The 21,711-nt window shown below is 35.6% G+C and overlaps 1 protein-coding gene across 2 annotated transcripts in view; it reads right to left on the bottom strand.

The window, feature by feature from the left end:
* Positions 1-8,970, bottom strand: part of LOC141481648 (uncharacterized) — a 407,979-nt gene extending 399,009 nt beyond the window's left edge. The window contains exon 1 of one of the 2 annotated variants that reach the window (XM_074173553.1): positions 8,764-8,970. In XM_074173553.1, the coding sequence (XP_074029654.1) occupies positions 8,764-8,821 (58 nt within the window). In that variant the 5' untranslated portion in view covers positions 8,822-8,970. Of the gene's footprint in view, positions 1-8,757 lie in introns of both variants that reach the window. The other variant, XM_074173552.1, reaches the window with a different exon arrangement.
* Positions 8,971-21,711: the final 12,741 nt, after the last annotated feature.

Here is a 21,711-nt window from a genome sequence, read left to right as displayed (position 1 = left end):
TGACAAATGCATCACAACCCTAGAATAGAATGTCAATATCTTCAACTACTACGAAATGTCGGAACTTTCAATAATTTTCTGAATACATTGACATTTAACTACATAATATGAGGTAATAAGCTTGAAGTAAGTTCAGAAGATGCTCGAAACAGTTGTCTTGAACTTCTTGACATATGAACAGCCTATCCGATATTTCACGCCGAACATTTTCGAATACAGTAACGTCAATGTCTCTACAAATATTTATTATTCTCTGCCGTATATCCAATATTGAAGCAGGTTCAGTTTCATAAACCTTTTGCTTCGAATGTCCAAAGGTGTCAAATCTGGCGAGCGGGCTGACTATTCTGTAGGATCTCGACGGCCAATCCAACGACCGGAAAAAGTATATACAAATAGTTTGTTACTTGTCTAGAGTAATGTGGTGGTGCTCCATCTTGTTGGAATACAATATCCATATAGAATTCATTAGGATTCGCTTCGACGATTTCAGTGATGAGAGGGTCAACAGTAGTTAAGAGAATATTCAAATACAGTTCTCCTGTTGAATTTTGATCTATAAATAGAGGTCCTACAATATAGTTTCCCAATATTTCTGTTCAAACGTTAATTTTTCTGTATATTTGGTATGTGTTTTCCGGAAAAGGTGAGGGTTGATGTCACTTCAATAACGGTAATTTTGTCTGTGAATATTGCCGTTTGAAAAAAATAAAAAAATGGGCATTCGTCACTGAACAAATATTGTGGAGATAAGTAGGATGCCTTGCAATGATTTCCGTCATAATTTCGCAGAATTCTGTTCTTCGATCAGGGTCATCTTCAGTTGATTGGTATACCATTTTAATTTTATATGGATGACACCTATTCCTCTTCAAAAGTTTCCACACAGTAGAAGGAGACACCTCACAAACATTCGCGACGGAATAAGTAGACTGTTCAGGATTTACTACCATCTCACTAATTATTTGCACTTGCTGTTCTTCCGGAATGGACGGATGACCTGGGGGCTTTTTGTTATGCACACTGGATACAAGTCCCCTCAAATATTTTCTACAGATAGGAAGATTCGGAAAACGTTCATTGAACATCCTCTTGGTCTTGTGAAAGTTACGCGTCACATCGTAAATAAAAATCGCTTCAGTTTTTTCTTCCAATGGACAAGAATTGACCATTTTACAGATTGTTGACGTAGTATCTTTCTACTAGTAAAACCAAAAATTAAATGAGAATATTTTAACTGAACAATGATGTTCATTGTCATACTAACATTTTTTGTCGTCTTTGTAAACAAAAAATAACTTAACAAACCTTATCGGGTTGTTGAAATTGCTGTATGGCAGATAAAAAAAATATTTCTAGAAATATCGATATTATGTGTTTGTCTTCAGGAAATTATTATTTTGTAGTAGGTGAAGATATTGAATTTATATTCTAGGGTTGTGAAGTATCAGTCAGGAGCTTCAAAATGGTGTGTCCCAAGACCCTCCTTTCCTTTTAATTTTTTTTACAGTCGCCAGTCGCCCAGTCGCCATCTTGAAAACTTCATTTGTCAATTCTACTTCATGCGTTAAGTTCATCATCCCAAATTTCAATTTTTTGAGTGGACCACCCGTTGAAAAGATGGAAGGAGGGGACATTAAAGAAATGCATTGTATATAAATAAATAAGCATAGATATCAGTTTTTCATCGACCGCTTTTGGGTTTTTTTACCTTCCACAATCTGAAAAATATGAAAATTATAATGGATAACTTTATACAAGTGTAGAAAGAGCAAACTTTTCAGTTCACCCCGATAAATTACTGCGGAAAATCAAGTTTCGTTCGACATCTGTCAAAGAAGTTGAGAAATAAATAATCAGCAAAGGAAATAAATAATCAGCAAAGGAATAACTGCAAATATCTTTAAAGTTTTTATGCATTTCTGAAAACGAAGGCAGATTTCGGCCTCCGTGTATAAAGTTCTTCATTGAAATTTTCATATTTTTCAAATTGTGGAAGGTAAACTGTCCCAAAAAGATTGATAAAAAACTGATTTTGCCCCACAAAAAATTACTTTCATTTATAGATATGAGTTTGAACAAGTATCGAATTAATGCCCAAAGGTATGCCACTGCAGGTAATAAATGACCCGAAAAGTCCCGATATCTTCTTTTGCGATCCTTTTGCAGTTTATTTACTGTTGAAAAGGTTATTTTAATATTTTTTGATTGATTCGGCCGTTACTTGATGAAGATCCATAGTAATTTCATAAACTACACCTAAACGATTTGATCTCCACAAACTCTGTTGAAAAAATATATCACAACATGTTTCGCTAAACATTAGCTTTTTCAAGTGATTAATACATCAAATTATTCTTACATTCATATTTTCATTTACTACAGGTAACCACAATTGAGACTACCTGTAAGAAATTACCTGAACCTCTACATCTCGTACCTACTCAATTATGATTAACTAAAGCATATTGCCTCACATCTACATCAATAATAATTCTTTCTCGGTTTTTAAAAAAACAAGTTCAATAATGGTGATCTATTCAAATCCAGTTGGTCATTCATCAGATGTTTGAATTTTTAAGTTTATTAATTTCCATTGCTTCCAAATGATTCAGTTTCAAACCTTTATTCTCAATGTGCAAAATTTCGAACTCTTCATTAACGATGTGATTTTCTTCTCGGAGATGATTTGAATATGTTGAATTTGTTCTCTTATTTACATAGCTCTTATGATGTTCCTGGATTCGATTCCTAAATGTTCTGCCAGTTTGACCAATATATACCTCAGGGCACGTTCCGCACTTTAATTTATTTACTCCTGATTTATCGAATTTGGATGTTTTATCCTTATTATTTTTAACTAGCTTTCCTAACGTATTACTTGTTCTATATGCAATTTTAATATCTCGATTGAAGCTCTATAATTTTGATTATCTACCTTATCAATGGGAAAAACATCTCGAATCGCTTTTGTGTAGACTTTCTTGGCAAGTATTTTGTTTATTAATACGGCTTTGAACCCATTGTTTACCGCAATTTGCTTGATGATATTGAGTTCTTTATCAAAATTTTCTATTGAAAGAGGAACATTGACTAATCTGTGAATCATGCTATAATAAGCTACTACTTTGTATTGATACGGATGGGTAGAATCGTAATGCATCGTAATATCCGAATGGGACGGTTCGTGATGAATTGAAAAATCATGTTTGTTGTTCATTCTACTACTTGTTAGGTCCAAAAAATAGATTTAGTTGTCTGTTTCTATTTCAATAGTGAATTTAATGTTTTCATGAATTTTGTTAATATCGCTATGAAAAGTATTTAATTGCCTCTTAGTACCTGTAAAACATACCAAAACGTCATCCACATGTCTATGCCAATACAAGAAATTCTTAATCAAAGGATGTTCAAAGATCGACTTCTCTAGATTATCCATGGAAATTTCTGCAAGTATGGGGCTTAATGGATTTCTCATAATTAAACCTCAATTAAATTAAGGATAATTTGATGTATTAATCACTTGAAAAAGCTTATGTTTAGCGAAACATGTTGTGATATATTTTTTCAATAAAGTTTGTGGAGTTATTTTAATAATTATTGGACGATAGGCCATTTTGTGTTTCAGGAGATGAGCCCAGATTGAAATTAGGCTGTGAGTTGAAATAACGTTGAGAGAATCCAACAAAATTGGCAACTACCAAATTTAATGATGATGAAATATGACGAGGAAAAAAAATTGATTTGTTTGTTTGTTATGGAACAACTGAAAAACTACTCAATCTATTTCAAAAGTTCTTTCATCTGTTGAAAGCTACATTATCAACGAGTAACATGGGCAGTAATAATGTAACTCAAGGTAACAAACATTTTTCTGTGAAAGTCATTATTTGCCGAGGGGTCGCTAGTTGAATGGTTATAAGATACCGTAAACGTTGTCCACTTACCTCGTCAGCAAAATCCTAAAGAACCTCAACCACAAGTAATTAATTCAATTTGTTCTATGAATCATTATATTATCCAATTAAGTTTTCTTTGCCGAAACAATGAACAATAAACACGAGATATGTTGCGGTCACAAAAAATACACATGAGATCGTTGTAATATTAATGATCCATTGTTCACGCTGTTTTTATGACTATTGCTCATTTCTTGAGTTGAATGATATTGAATTATGATGATTGTATTAAAATGAGGAGAGCTACAAAAAAGTCTTCAATAAATGACAAAAAAGGCGAATGCGCCGGTGAAGGGAGTATTTTCCGAATACTCTGGCACTACACTAACGAAGACTTATGGTTAATAATGTAGGATATTCACGTTAAGAAGATAATGACGTCATTTCTGATAATTTTATATTTCCGACATAACAACGTTGAAATTTCCAATGAAATGCATTCAATAGCAATGAAACTAGTAAAATTTCATTTTGTAAGTTATTCAAATGATTTTCAGACGCTGCTGAATCGAAAAAAACTTGAAAACTATCGGTCTTTCTTACCTTTTCAGAACTAATCATTTCTTTTGAAAAGACCTGCGTATATTTAATATGCCTAAAGCACTGTCGAAACAGTCTCAACAAATAGTAGCGTCTTTAATAGACTACTTTGAAAGAGAACGTGAGAATGGAGGATTTTTACTTCCACTAACTGCTGTTAGAGACGTAAGATATACAGGGATTTTCATGATGAGCGTTAATTAGCCGTTTCTGACAAACTATTCAACGGATCAACCTGAAAATTCCACAGTATGAATAAATCAATATGACCTACACGACTAAAATATTTCAGACGAAGCGGCGTTGTCGCTTCTACTATAAAGTAGCGGCTTCTTTGATTTTTCAAATGGAACACCCCGTATATAATATCATATTATGATTCAATATCACTTTGTTAACAAATTCATATACTATTTCCCTATACCTATCTATCACCGTTTAGAAGATATAAATTAATTTCGATATTTTTTTTACCAAACATGAACTTTTATAAATGCTGATAATCTTGAACTCTCTTGCACAAAAACGATCAAATTTGAAATTGAGTGGAGTGTTACTATAAGGATCTTCATTCCGAGTCATATTTTCATTTGCCTCATACAGAGTCTTCAAAAAATGCAGATACTTTGATCTCATGAAAAAATTAGTGAAACTCAATTTTTTCAAATGGAACACCCTGTATATTTCAAAATTTTTGAAATTTACATCCAATTTTAGATTAACTTTGTTCAGATAATACTATTTCTATTTTGAACCGTTACCGAGATAAACTGTTTCAAACGGAAACTGACGTGGTTTTCTTGTTCATCACTCATTTTTGTAAAACAGATTTCATTTGATGTTTCTCAATTAGTCACAGATGATACAATGAAAAGATAATTATTAAAATACTCCTCAACCATCGAATGAAACTTCTCTTCAAACAATAGTTTTATTAACGCTGAAACACGAACTGAAAATAATAAACCCATAAATTAATGAGTTAATTTAATCATCAGTGTATTTCAGAATATGTTCAAACACATCTCCACCTCTGAATTTTGCCGATTAGCATGACCGTTAAGAGACAAAGTACACTCATCAGAAAACATAACGTCTTCTAATTGAATGATATTGTTATACAACATGTTCATCATCTGCTCAGAAAAATAAGTTCTTCTATCAAAATCGTCTTCCATGAGATCCTGAGTAGGTAGCATTTCATAAAGATGCATTTTATTTCTTCCTGATATGTTTACTATCGATGTATGGCTAACATTGAATGTAGTGGATGCCAGTCTATGTGGGTTTTCCTCAATCTCAAGCATCACATCTAATTGGAGTTCATCACTCATTGCATTGGCAGATGCTTTTTTTCTTTCACACATACCCGCGAAACAGTTTCTCCATTTTGCAAATTGTTCCTTGAGATTTGGGCGGTGAATTAGAAAATTGCTCTTGAAATAGGCGAGCTACTTCCTATTGTGTTTCATGTTTCATCTCCGTAACCAATCATTCGTGAAACTGTTATTTTATGCATTTCCCTTATTCTAACCATTCTCAGACTTGAAGTTAACAAACTTTAAATTCAAATCAAAATACTGACTACTGTTGTAACATACAAAACAAGTTGACAAGGCGCTTTAAACTAACGTTGCCACGAAAATTATTATTTCTCGAAGGATACCAACCAAAAAGAACATTGTTATAGTTTTTGCTTACTTTCTTATTATCAATACCTCAACATGAAATAAGTTTCGAGTATATTGCAATAAGTGTTGAGTGTATTTTATCGAATTTCGGTAACCACATGATTTCAATTTATTTTTCTTGATTGTTGCAATAACATTTTTGAATAGAGAATAAAGAGACCTCTCAAACGATATATCTCAAGCCTTTACTTCCCATTTGAAATATTGGGGGTTGTACCTGTCATTCAAAGGAGGTTGAAGGTAGGGGTAGGGTTGGAGTATGCCAAATTATAATTTGAATTTGACGTGTTTCGGGATTTTTTTAAAATATGTACCGTAACTGAAATAATGAATTTATTCCATTTGGCTTTTGTACACTGTATATGATACCTGTGTGGTCAGCGAAACTCATAAGAAGGTCATTTATGTGAAGAGAACCAAAGTATTGATTCAAAGACCATTTCTTAATGCACTTAATAGGTAACTGGTCTTCTAGAATTATACATATCGTGTTAAAATCGAATAGGGTAAATTTTTGTAGTAATTACTTTTTGTGACACAAAGGTTTTGGCTTTTTTGTTCACCATCTTTCTATAAAAAAGTGTAGAAATTTTCCAAAGAAAAGAAGAAAGCAATCATAAACTTGTGTATTTGTTTTGAAGGCTATCCTGATCTTCTTAAAATCGCACTATTGATTCCGATATTGAAAAGTGGCGATTGCACTAACATAGAGAATTATCGCCCCATTTCGATTATCAGTGTCAACATGGCTTTCGAAAAAATCATTCAACGGAATCAGCAACACTCAAATTGGTTCAACAAATCCATGATTCAATCAATGAGAAAAAAGTCATTGTGAAACTTTTTTTCGACTTAAGTAGAGTCTACGATACTCTGAGTATTGAAATAATTTCTGAAAAACTCTTCAACATTGGTATCAGAGGCAATATCAATAGGTTCGTCGTGTCCTGGGAACTAATTGATATTTCAAAGTGAAACAGAATAATACATTATCTTTCGAGTATTCTGTTACAGCAGCAACACCACAGGGTAGTATTCTTGGTCCACTGATATTTTTACTGTATGTCAATGATCTTCCTGATAACATAAGTTATGGTAATGTGTACCTTTATGCAGATGATACGTCTATAATCTTATCGAGCAAAACACCGGATGAAATGAATACCCAAATCAACACTGTACTACAAGAATTTAGTGAGTGGTGTTTTGAAAACAGATTGATTGTTAATGTCAATAAGACTGTTTGTATTGAATTTGCATCTTCTCCTCGGAGTCTACATAACTTCACCTTCAATTTTCTCAATGAATCTCTGAGATCAACAACTTGTACAAAGTTTTTAGGAACAATGATTGATTCCCTTTTCACATGGAGAGAACACATAGAGTTCACATCTAAGAAACTGAACCAATCGTATTACCTAATAAAATCACTGAAAAGTAAACTTGATACCAAATCTCTACTAACGGTTTATTACGCAAAATTTCACTCCATAGTATATTGCAACATTGCTGTCTGGGAATTAGCCACTGAAATTGACAGAATATTCGTAAAACAAAAGGCACTGCTACGATTAATTTTTAACCTTGGTTACATAATGTCGTGCAGAGGAATATTTGCTTGTCGTGGCAAGAATATTATTTCAAAACTCATGGCATATATCCATGAAAATAAATGGCACTTCGACCTACGATCGGAAGTACATAAATATAGTACTAGAGAAAACTATATGCTTACAACTCGAAAACACCCCTATACAAAATATGAAAAGTCTCCTGTGTTTGTTGAAACGAGTATTTATAATAAATTGACAAACAGGGTGAAGACTCTGCCACCAATTGCCTTCAAACAAAAACTTAAGTCATTTTTATCGACAAATTGCTTTTATACACTTGACAAAGCGTAAGTGAAATTTCACACATTCTATATACAGTATTGTATAGCAATCCTGTGTGGCAGCTGTGATTAATGATGAAAAAAGTAAAGGATTATATTGATAAAAAATTGATGGAAACCAGTGAATCAAAAGTATCATTGAAAATTGATTCATATAGCTTCTACCCAACTCGAATCATAATTCAAATAACGTGAGTCTCACCAAGTCCAAGATAGCAGCAGAAAGATCAGCTAGAAAGACAGTGCCTATAATGAAGACTGTCATTATTTAAAAAAAAATATGTTACAGCTATAGCACAACAATTCTTCTTCATAATTTCATGGACTCTACAAATGTTTAACTATGATTTCTTGTGCCTTCATTTGACAAATATCGATCTTAATTTTTGTAATTGAATTTTTTTACTTCCAAATCGTCCATATTGGATCCCAAATCATCCTTGCGTCGGAATTTTCAACTTGATAAACTTTTCAACTACATTTCTAACAATTAGTTGAACGTTATTTGGTAATGAGGCAAGTATAGGATTTTGAAATCATAACCGAAATCTAAATTAATATCCTTAATGAATGTGAATATGTTTCAATCACGTTGTTTCAATTAAATAAAAATTAAAACACCTCAATACAAATCCACCTAGGTAAAAAAATATCAAATTGAATCGCAACATACGCATACGTTTCACGTCCAGGAGCACGGTATTCCTCTCTCCTCTAACCTCAAACTCACTACACATGCACAAATTAGACTCATTTCGAAACTAGTTTTATCTAAGATGACCTTCGCGACTAACAACCTGAATGTTAGTGAGTTTATTTTAAGATTGCCAGTTACCAGTTACATCACCCGCGTAAGATGGACGGACACTCACTTCGTCAGATGTAACAATTGGCAGCGTAGAAAACGGCCTACTACGGATTTTCCATGGAAACATCTACTCGACCGGTAGAAAGTGAATGAATGACAAAGGAACGACGTCGCGGCGGGAGAAGACGAGGAAACGATTAGAGCTTGTTTTAAAAACTTGGCGGCCAACTAGAATAGACCTAGAATCATCGCCGATCGCCATCTCTCCAGCATTTCGATAATGACTCCGCCATTTTCAGTAGCTTTGTGTGTTTAATGTTTGAGGATACGGATTATCAGAAACATACATTTCTACTGAGAGAACGTGGAAAATGAAAATGTTACATCGTTTTGAAATGTTGGAAATGCATATATGATTATTAATAAATTATATAAAGTTTGTTCAATTCGAAGCCTAATTCAATCAACGTAAGTCTCACCAATCCCAAGATAGCAGCAGAGGGATCAGCTAGAAAACCTGACTGGAATCATCAGGTGTTCGAATCCCCTTCTCTGCATGGTTCGTTTGTTCAATTCGAAGCCTAATTCAATCAACGTAAGTCTCACCAATCCCAAGATAGCAGCAGAGGGATCAGCTAGAAAACCTGACTGGAATCATCAGGTGTTCGAATCCCCTTCTCTGCATGGTTCGTTTGTTCAATTCGAAGCCTAATTCAATCAACGTAAGTCTCACCAATCCCAAGATAGCAGCAGAGGGATCAGCTAGAAAACCTGACTGGAATCATCAGGTGTTCGAATCCCCTTCTCTACATGGTTCGTTTGTTCAATTCGAAGCCTAATTCAATCAACGTAAGTCTCACCAATCCCAAGATAGCAGCAGAGGGATCAGCTAGAAAACCTGACTGGAATCATCAGGTGTTCGAATCCTCTTCTCTGCATGGTTCGTTTGTTCAATTCGAAGCCTAATTCAATCAACGTAAGTCTCACCAATCCCAAGATAGCAGCAGAGGGATCAGCTAGAAAACCTGACTGGAATCATCAGGTGTTCGAATCCCCTTCTCTGCATGGTTCGCAACCATGAGAGAGTAGGAACTGGGGAATTTCTATTCAAGACAGCTATCCAATCGGCTGATCAACTTGGTTTAGTTTCAGTCACTGAAAGAGGTGATCACAACTTTTGCCACCGTGTTGAAACGCATTCAGAAAAAGGTCCAACTCAAAAATACAATACAACTGAGGCAACATGAGGATAAGCCAATGCATCAGGTCTATTTTTCCATCGGCTTATCGAAGAACCTGTGTTGGAGCCGAGTGTGTTGAACCCGGAAGCTGAAGAGTTCAAGATGGCCTGTCATGATTGTATTTTCAACAACTTGAGCTATCGTTGTTGCGTGATGGTTATAAAAATTCCTGACACCAGATGCTGGGTCTGCGGTAAAGCTCATGTCCAGCGATCTCGGTCTCAACCCAAAATTCATCGACATCCTGAGGCACATTTACCTATAAGACAATACATCGGTGTTGCCCTATGGTCCAGGAGATTTTGAATCCACTACAAGGAATGAGCTAATACAAGCTGATAAGCCTGGTGTAGTTCTTCTCGATCATCAGTGCAAAACGATATTTGCCGGTGAAATGAGTATCAAAATGTTCTGTTCAAACCACGCAGACTTTCCAGACCACTCTCTGTAGAGATAGTGACCTCTCTACTCCAGAAGATCGTGAGAGCCTACTGCGCTAAGGCAAAAATCTTAGTCAAAGCCTGTTATTCTTGGCTCATTGCGTCTGCTTGGAGCACATGATCCTCGGGCCTATTGATCACTTTTCCCACGGTGTGGGAGTTGTCAATGGTGGATAATGCTGGCGCGCAAAATCCATTATGAACTGAGAAAAAACGTGTTTAATAAGTATTTTATGATCAAACGTAAGTGATCCTACGCTACGGAGTGTTTGGAGACTAATAGAAACTTTGCAAAATGTGCCTTTTTTGTAGTGAAGAGTTTTGATAGTATTCATTATTATGATTTTTCAAATAATAATAAAGTCAAAATTATTTGATGGCACGTCTATGACCTCATTAAACATTCTTTAGAAAAAATGGCACGTTGATTCATACCTAAAGGTTCGCCTACCCCAACGATTACGAACATACAGGATTGCTTACTTACATATATCGCCACGTTAAACAAGCGCCGAGCAGATGTGATGTAACACTGATGACATTTTCAGTAGCTGCCATAAAACTGTGTGTTATTTTAACATTATTTGAGGATTATTTTCGGACAGTATTACATTGTTATTGTTTATTTCGATTGAATTTTTATTTATTTATTGTAAAAGTCGTATTTTTTTGTGCTTTTGGGCATTATTTAAACTGGTGTAACGAGTAGACGCCATATAAGACTCTGTTATTTTCTTCAGTTTTGAGGTTTGTTTTTTGCCATTGTGACCCTTTTTTTTGGTTTCTGAACATTTTTTAATTAAATCAAGGTAAAAATTGGAAATATTCATATTTTTGTAAATAATAGCAATAATTGTCTAACCATTGAATAACCTTGTAATTTTTTGTTAAAATGCCTGGTCGTATTTGTGCAGTGTCAACTTCAAAAGCAATCAGTTGACTTTAAAAAAAAGTGGTGTTACTGATGTGATATTTCACCCTTTTCCTATTGCTGAGGATATGGTTTCAACAACTTTGCAAAAGAAATGGATTAATCGCTGCAAAAGAGGGGATAAATTCACTCTCAAAAATTGATTTTCTCAAATTAGAAGCCGTGGTCCAAATGAAGTTGAAATTAACGCAGACACGATTTTAGAGCAGACAATAGGATCAAATTGCAGTAGCTCATTTTCATCTAGTAGTCCTGATATTTCTACTAACATTCCTTCAACTTCAAATACAAATATTCCAGAAATAACAGAGTACTCTTTAGAATATATTGCCGGACACTTTGCTTAAAAACATAAAAATGACCTACCTGGTTTGGGCGATTATACTTATAAAATAAAAGCAGGAGATCATAATTATAATATACCTTCTTGGTTTGTTTGAAGGTGATTGACAATGTTTCGTGATGAGTTTCACTAGTTCGGACTTCCATTGTCTACTATATAAAATGATTTGAAATCCCTGAAACAAGTAAAAAAGAATAATTAAAAAAGAATAGTTGAAAATAACAATTATATTAAGCAACAATAAACCTGAAATGAAATGATAGTGAAATAACCCAGTCATCACCCGAAGACGATTGTAGATACCAACAATCGAAACGTCGTGAACTAACGTGACTTGGAATCTCTACACTTTTTATTTTTATTATTTTCTTTTTTCATTCCTTTAATTTTATTTATTCAATTATTATATTTTTACTTGTAGGTTATTTCACTATCATTTCATTTCAGGTTTATTGTTGCTTAATATAATTGTTATTTTCAACTATTCTTTTTTAATTATTCTTTTTTACTTGTTTCAGGGATTTCAAATCATTTTATATAGTAGACAATGGAAGTCCGAACTAGTGAAACTCATACCTTCTTGGGTCCAGCAACTTTCATTGGGACGTCTTATTAAACCCAAGGATAATTGGTTATAAAAAATTGAAAAGTGAAACAAGCTTTTTGAAAAACATCTTTTAAATGGATTTAAAAAAGGGCCAGGAGTTGTAAAAACTCTTTCAAAGAGAATTGCAAACTGAGAACAATTATCAGAATGAAATATAACAACTTAAAGGCCGACGGAAATAGGTCACTTGAAAGAAAAATTTTGAACAATTCTGTTAACAGAAAAAAATCGAAAATTAAATAAAGTAATACATTAGTTCTCTAAATTCATTTTTCTATATATTTAGTTGATGAAGTAGTTCCTTTTTGCTCTAATGTAGTATTATAATATATTAAATTGTAAATTTATCAATTTCATCATTTATGGAACAAAGTTTAAGTTAAATTATTATATCTAAATTTCATATTTTCTCAATAAAAAATAAAAACCGTATCATGTATTCTCTGTCAGATAAACAAAAAAAGTTGTTACAGCTATGAACAATTTATTAGTTATATATTTTTGATTATCAAGCGTTTATTATAAAAGATGGTTCAAAAAGTTATAGAAAAATTTTTTAGATAATACTATTATCTAAAACAAAGTTCATTACAAAATTTTTGGGTGAGTTACTGTTTTCACGAAAATAATAAAAAACTGATGAAACCTCTCACTTTTAAAAAGGACAAAATAGCTCGCTCGCCCTATCATCCACAAAAGAAAAAATTTTACTTAGCATTAATCCACTTATATTTATAAAAGTAATATAAAAATAATATTCTAATACGAGATTCACATGAAATTCGTTTATTTTAATTTGAAAGTGCAGTACCGAATCAATCCAGTCACCACTGTTACGTCACGAGATCACGTGACGTGTCTAATAGAATCGCAAAAGTAAGCAATCCTGTATGTCCATAATCGTTGGGCACGACCAGCTTCATTATCAGGGACAAATAATAATTGTTTTCATTGACCATGCAAGAAATTCAATGGCAGAAGGCAGGGTTCACCCTCTTACACGCAACCTTTTATACACGGCGTTCCAACGAAAACTTGACCTCCCCTGTAAGTCAGAAACGGACATGTAATCGAATATTTCTAATAACACTCCAATTTTCATTTTTCGGGGGACTGATGATATGAAAATCATACCTGGAACTTCACCCCTCTGCAGTTATGCAAATTGAAATGCATCAAAATAGATTAATTGCCTGAGTTGGTGTATTCTAAAAAGAGATCAATTTTTGGGAAGATTTTGGCTTTCTATTCCCCCATCTTCATAAAAAAAATTTGAAATTGATGGCTTTCTTCCTTTCTTTGGAAAATTGACACATTTTTTTGTATAAAGAAGAGAAGTAGAAAGCCAAACATTGTTTTTCTTAAATTTATTGTCATTGGCCACATGGTTGTGCGTAGTGCACATATTTGACAGAATTATTTAAAATTTTGCTCACTAGTACGTAATAACTTTTTTCTTTAAAAACTTTTATATTTTACATATTTTTATGGAATTATACTTATTTTTCCACATTTTTCATTCTTGGTTGGCCTAAATTCACAGAAGTATGAACAATTTTGCAGTAACAGTTCAGATTTATTTTTTTTCTCAGATCTGAATCCCATTCCAAAAAAAAACCAGCTAGAATCAGTTATTACCTGTTTATAAATAAATATCAGGTACTATCATTATGTAGACCATTTCCCGCGTAAGTGAAGATATTATTGCAACGTTAAAAATCTTACTACTATTGCGATTAGTTATTAGGTGGATCCTTTTTATTATGAATGTTCGCCAAAATACTTGTGATACTAGTTTTATGTAGTAAATATGTGGATCTTAAAAATTTGAAACACAATTTTTATGACCAATTTCGTACAATTCACCCAAACTGGTTCTTTCTCGAATTATTAACAATCTCTCATTGTTGAGATATTTTGGAGTCAAAACATCTATAGTCCGTTCATAATTTGTTGATAGCTCACTGCAAGTTTGACCCTCATTAGAGAACTGAAATACAGAGAGGACAGCTAATATGATATAATAACAAAAACCAAACTAAAACTGGCAGTTTAAGATGTTTTCGACTAACCCACCTTGTATCTGAAGAAATACAATACAGCTATAAAACTTTCAATCCGATTATGTAGGTATTTTGAGTGGAAATGAGTGACCAGTGTCGTAGTGTCGTGTCGTATGATTAAAACATTAGTTACTTTAAATAAATAAATATATTAATATTCTTAAACTGTAGGTACTGTAAACTGTATTTTTATTTTTAAAAAATTTCTTTATTTTATTCAAAAATAAGTTACTTGCAATTTGTAAAATATACATTTATTTAATTAATACCTATTTTTAAATGATATAAACTACGATTACTTACAAAACTATTCAAATTCAAAATAAACAGGATCATCTTCGGAATCCGAGTCGTCTTGCAGGTTAATAATTAGCGGTTGTGTCTCTACAGTCGCATCAATTATATTGTCAAGATCCCACATTTTTTGTTCTTCTTCTATTGCATGTCTTACTGCATCTCGCCAATTTTGTTCTGTAATATGTTGTAAAGACTCATATAACAATTCACGTACAGCTTGTATTTTATATGACGTATTTTTTCTAGTCACATAGCTTTTCATTTGTGCCCAAATGAGTTAGTTCAATTGGATTTAATTCGCAGTGGTAGGGTGGAAGTCTAAGGACTGTGATGTTTCGTCTTTCCGCCATTTTGTCAACTACGTATTTCTTGAACTTAGATTTGTGTTGCCGGGCAATTTTTAAAAGTTCTGCTTTAACCATTCCATCTTCGTAAGGCAGGGACTTATTCCGCAGCCAGTCAATGATATCCTGTTTCTTCCACGCAGTCGTTGGAAGTCTTTCAACTAGTCGTGAATGATAAGGTGCATTATCTAATACTATAATTGAGTTTGGTGGTATATATGTTCAATCATCTGCTCAAAATACTCTTCGAAAACATCAGCTGTCATCTCCTCGTGATAGTCTTTTGTGCTTTTGGATTCAAATTCCAACAAACCATGCTTAGCAAATCCTTTTTCACTGCCAATGTGAGAAACTATAAATCTACTGCCTTTACCAGAGGGTGGGGAAATACCAGTAGACCAACCTTCCATAAAGACTTGCCTGGAGCTTGATATATTTTTATCTGTCCAAATTTTTGTGAGAGTATGACCTGCGTTTACCCACGTTTCGTCCTGATAGTAAATTGGCCTTCCTTCAGCCCGAAATTTTCGTATAGATCTTAGATACTTTCTTCTCCAACATATTATCTCTTCCCGGTCAATCAAAAGTGATTTTCGGTCTGATTTCTCCCACCGGAAATTTAATTCTTTTAAAACTTGCCACAATTTGGTTCGTCCGACATGAGGCAAATCCGGGTCGTCTCTAACTTCTTGTAAAATTTTGTTTAAGTTGGGTATTTCTTTTTTGTAAAAAAATTCGTGAATTTTCCTTCGAATACCATTTTTGGCAAATTCATCAATTTCAATAGGTTTTCTCCCCCTCTTTAAGTATTCGTTTGTATTTGGGTTAGCTATACCTTTTTTTTTTTTCTTTCTGATAGGAACCTATATATTGTTGACTCCCCTACGCCCGTCATGTTGGCACAACTCTTGATTATGTTCTGAACAGTGTTTGTGGGATTCTGAAAAACCAGAGCATCGTGAACGTTCAAAACAATAGTCTTCTCTCTTGGTGGATAGACAGACTTACTGACTGTACGCAACAGTACCGGTGTAAAACTTGATGATGTTGATGATGATGACGAAGCCATCATAAGCAATCAAACAAAACAAGCAGGAACGAAAGGTACGTATATGTTTGTAGGAATATGAAAAAAAGTTACTCACGCACTGCACAAAATTCGCAAAATAAATATTAGAGACGTTAATTACTGCCGTAGACGCCGAAACACCAACGAGCCGTAAATTAAATGCGATTAAAAAATGTACTAAACCAAAAATTATTTTCGTTCGTAACAACTTCACCCTTTCAAGGCAAGTTTCGAATATAAACTGAAGCTTTATATTCAATGAATAAACACCTCAGGAACCTCCGCCTATGATTTTACGAGTTTTACGACCGTTTTATGACTTGGGCCCTCATTTTGTGCTATCGACAAATTATGAACGGACTATAATAGTCAGCAATGATGAAGTGACAGTTGAGTATGATTGTTTCAATTCCACTCAACGTTTTGGTTGTTAATGAACTTTATTAATTCCTTTGACAATAATCAAACCGATCTAAAAATAACTTTCACTGCAAAACTTTTGATACTATAAACATGAACTTTCATTTTGAATTGACATTTCCATGGAATCAATCATTACTTTACTCGTTCAGTACCTACCCAAGAACATGGTTTAATGAAAATTCGCAAGTCGGAATAATTTGAAAAAAAAGTCGGTTTGACTTTCTCTCTCCTCTAGTACATTATCAAAAAAATATTGCCAATCAAAATTTTCATGTTCACAAAATTTCAGCAATTCATTTCCATTATTTATGTTTTGAATTATTTTCATAGGCCTCCACCATCTCAAAAAATATATTTATTTGATTTGTTTCAACAGTGGAACCGAAATATGATAATACTAGTCAGTTGGTCTCTATCTGAATCGCCAGCTAATAGTTTTCAATACTCACCGTTATAAGATCCAAAATAGTGCAAGGAATACAGCTCAAACTTACCTAGAACAGAAAAAGAAACTTTACTTTGATTCATAGAAAAACATGATTATATTTCAAGTATTCTCAATCAAGATAATCATTATGGAAACCTATTTTTCTAGCGGTTTCAAACACTAATTCCTCAAAAAAAATATAAATACGAACAAATCAAAAACCGATAACTGCATTATAATGTTGACAATATGTTTTGTTCCTGTTTCAAACTCAATGCAGAATCTGATGAAAAATCATTAATCTTGATAGAGCCTTCAAAAATTATTTTATTTTTGGTACTTTTTTTGATAAACGCAGATCATTCTAAATCAACGAATCAAGTCTCGCCAGAAATTGATTCAAATCTGAAGAAATGAACTTTTAACATTCAAGCCAGTCTTGGATATAGGTATACCGTATATTGATTGGACTGACGCCTATCAGAACTACTTTCCTGGCTGATACCACGAAGGGCGTTGGATTATATTCGACAGGCGACAGAAGATTTCCTGCATATGCAATTGGCAATACAACTGAAAAACTCGATCTTCAATTTTCGAATGGGCACACTTGTAGACCGGTTTCGGGCTCACTAGCCACTCGTCAGTAGAAGATATGGCCATCATCGACCTAAAGTCAATAATATTCCATAATTGAAAATCTGAATTCTTACAGAGAGTATTTCATTCCTCTTCCTAAGTTGGAGCGGACAACAAAATGTCACTCCATCTAGTGGACGAGATACTAACCAACTGCATATCCGAAATTTGCCTGATTCCTCTGAATAAGGAAAAAAACTTTCCTATTAGTCAGTGGACTACGCTGGAAACTGGTAGTAAACAAATAAAAAAAACTTTAAACGTTCAAGCCAGTCTCGGATATAGCTATACAGTAGGTTGAATGGATTGACGCCTATAAGAACACAACCACTGACCTGGCTAATACCACGAAGGGCATTGGATTATATCCGACAGGCATCAGTGCAGGAATCTTCACAGAAAATGTCCTGCATATGGAATTAACAACACAACTGAAAGAGTCGACCTTCAGTTTTGGAACGGGCACACTTGCAGACAGGTTTCGGGCCCATTAGCCACTCGTCAGAGCAAAATAGTGACCATCATCAACCTAAAGTCAACCGAGACTGGCTTAAACGTTTAAAGTTCATTTCTTTAGATTTGTTTATTGCCAGTCTTCAAACATATCCCACTGACTAATAAGAAAGAAATGGATTTGCCACAAACGAGCGTTTGGAGGGGATTGAAAAAAAAATGTTTTTAATGTTATGAGGAACATATTCACAGAAATTATATCCAGGCGATCCTTAGTAAGAGATGGAATTTTGTAGCTGGCTCTCGAATAGGGTAGACCCTACAAACTTCTTGAAAATCATTATTTGGATCGACGAAAGTACTTTTTCGAACTGTGGTGTTTTTGGTAGATATAATGAGCACATTTGAAGTGAAAATAATCCACAACACTTCAGAGAAGTCAGACCAGAAGTTCGGTTTCGTTTGAATTGGTGGGCTGGAATTTATAACGACCGAAAACTTGGACCTCATTTCTTCTCTAATTGAATGGAGAAACCTATCTTCGGTTCTTAAAAAACGAATTCGAAGAGTAAATGGATACGTTTCCCCTTGATAATTATAACAGCTGCTGGTTTCAGCATGAGGAGGCTCCTACACAAAAAAAAAGAACAGTTTCCGAATATTTACACCAGAGATTTCCTAATACGTGGTAAGAAAATTTTGGACCAGTGAGGTGGCCGGCAAGATCACCTGATCTTACAGTTTTGGATACTTTTTTGTGAGGCACTTTAAAGAACAGAATCTATGAAGAGCAATAATACGACACAGTGATAGGTGATAGGTGAAGAGGCGTCCTTCAATCATGTGCCGGAAGTGCTTGACGGCCTTGTAGATGGCCAGAAGTTCTCGATCGTAGGCAGAGTATTTGGCTTCGGCGTTGCTCAGCTTTTTCGAGAAGATGCCCAGAGGTTCCCATTCGCCGCTGTCTAGCTGGTATAGGGCTGCTCCAACGGTGTTCACTGACGCATCTTAGACCAAGGAGAGTTTGGCGACAAGCTGCGGATGGGCAAGAAGTGTTGTGTTGACTAGGGTGTCCTTGCAGGCAGTGAAGGCAGCTTCGGCGGTGTCGTTCCATGAAATTGGCTCCTTCCCTTCAATGTTGTCCTTGAGGGGGTCGTTGAGTGACACCTGGCTCCTAGCAGTCCTACGCATGGAACGTCTGTAAAAGTTAATCATACCTAGGAACTGCCGGAGGTCTTTTGCTGTTTTGGGCCCTAGATACTCCTGGATTGCGGAGACCTGCTCCGGAAGGGGTTGCGTGCTTTTGCCAGACATAAGGCATCCAATGAACTTGACTTCTTTCTCTCCAACACAGCATTTGGAGGTGTTGATGATGATGCCGGACTCATGGAGACGTTCGAACAGCAGCCGGAGATGTTCCTCGTGTTCTTCGTTGTTCTCAGAGGCAACAAGGAGGTCGTCAATGTAAGCGTAGACGAAGTCCAGTCTACGTAACTACTCGTCGATGAACTGCTGGAAGGTCTGTGCAGCGTTGCGGAAACCAAAGCTCATCGTTGGGAACTCGAACATCCCGAAGTGCATCGTGATGGCCGTTTTAGGGATATCCTCTGGAGCTACAGGGATCTGGTGATAGGCGCGAACCAGTTCGATCGTAGTGAAGATTTTCCGAGTAGTGTCTGGTCGAAGTCCTGGATGTGGCGCACTGGATATCGATCAGGTATCGTGCGGGCGTTGAGGACACAGTAGTCGCCACAGGGACGCCATTCGTTACCTTTCTTGGGCACCATGTGGAAAGGAGAAGCCCAGCTACTCTATGATGGGCGGCAGATGCCCAGTCGCAGCATGGACTCGAACTCCTTCTTAGCGGCGTTGAGGGAGGAGGCGTCATGGTTTCGCGAAGACGGTCTGATCAGGCGTCGTGTGAATGTGATGCACCGTCTTGTGTTTCACGTTCTTCATGTTGCACGTACCATCTGGACGAGTGATCGCCAGAAACTGCTGAAGCAGCTTGTCATATCGCGAGCTGCCATTGATTGTCCTAATTCCCGCGACCGTCGCGTACTTTGATTCCTGTCCCGCGACACTCAAAGTCGTCGAACAAGCTTCCTTTACGCAAGTCGACGTGAAATCCACGGAGACCCAGATTGAGAGGCATCGGGATTAGGCCGTACGTGGCGATTGTTGTGCCGTTAGCCTCTGACAGCTCAAACCCGGTTTTCACGCGTCGGCCACGAACAAGTTTACGCGGGAACACGCATAAATAGGCACCTGTGTCCAATAAAAAATTTACGGCACTGTCCCTGTCTTTTAAAAATGAGCGGTGCGCGGTGGGGCAGCTGTCACTTGCCGCCATCAGCGACTACCTGGCGCGTTTTCTGCGTCCGTAGGGCTTGCGTCGTACGTGCACGGTCGCTGGCACTTACGCGCATTTTTACCGACGCGGTTGGCCGGTTGCGAGCGCGAGCGGTTTTGCGAGTTTGAGCGGTCGCGCGATTGTTGATGGCCGCGCACATGTCGTACTTCGACTCGGAGAGCGTCGATCTCACGGTTCCGTTCATGAAGCTGCGCTGATAACCATGACAACGCTTCACACAATCGCGATTCGGTTGTATTCGACTCTGCGGACTCGGAACTACCGTTTGGCATTGTGGCGGTTACTTGTGTAGCTGGTCGGAAACGATATTTATACGTCAAAAAAATGCGTGAAATTCACTTATATATCACTGTCACACACGAAAAACAACGTACACGTACAGGTCACCAATGTCCGACAGATAAAAAATTCACCTATTACCAGTCACGACAACGGAATTCAGGTCTATCAGAAGAAAGGATATTGTTAGAGCTGCTCTTGATGTGAGACGACGAGCTCGCTTATGTATTAAAGAGAAAGGACATCATTTGTAACACTTGTTGTAATACTTTTTGTGCATTTTTAACAAGCTCATGATTTTATTCTTGGTTTTTGAAACGCACCGTACCTACTCAGCTAAGTGTTTGTCCAAAATACCGAATAATGCCAAAATTATATTCACTCATAAAACTGCACAAACAGAGTTATCCAATTAGACCAGTGGTTTCTTTTGTCACTGCAACATCAGTGAAATTATCAGAAACGCTATTCAATATCATCTTAAACCATTGTAACTTCCAATCAAAATTTAGTCTACGAAACTCATATGACTGAATCAATAAAATAGAGAACATACCAGATAACGCAAAATTACTATCCTTTGATGTGCAGGATCTATTTCCCAGCATACCTCCTGATGATACTATTACTTTAGTAATAGAATTATTAGATAAAAATAGAGTGAACCCAATCATAAAACGAGAAATAATTGACCTTCTGTCATTATATCTCAACCAAAATTACTTTCAATTCAACAACAATATTTATTCCTCCTCAAAAGGTTCAATGATGGGAAATCCATTAAGCCCCATACTTACAGAAATTTTCATGGATAATCTAAAGAAGTCGATCTTTAAACATCCTTTGATTAGGAATTTCTTGTATTGGCATAGATATGTGGATGACGTTT

Source organism: Leptinotarsa decemlineata, unplaced genomic scaffold (genome assembly GCF_025532065.1).
Source record: "Leptinotarsa decemlineata unplaced genomic scaffold, Ldec_3_MD MMD2_tig00000251_RagTag_RagTag, whole genome shotgun sequence".
NCBI lineage: Eukaryota > Metazoa > Arthropoda > Insecta > Coleoptera > Chrysomelidae > Leptinotarsa > Leptinotarsa decemlineata.
The sequence above is the reverse complement of the archived record's forward strand: the minus strand, read 5'-3'. Positions and strand labels throughout refer to the sequence as shown.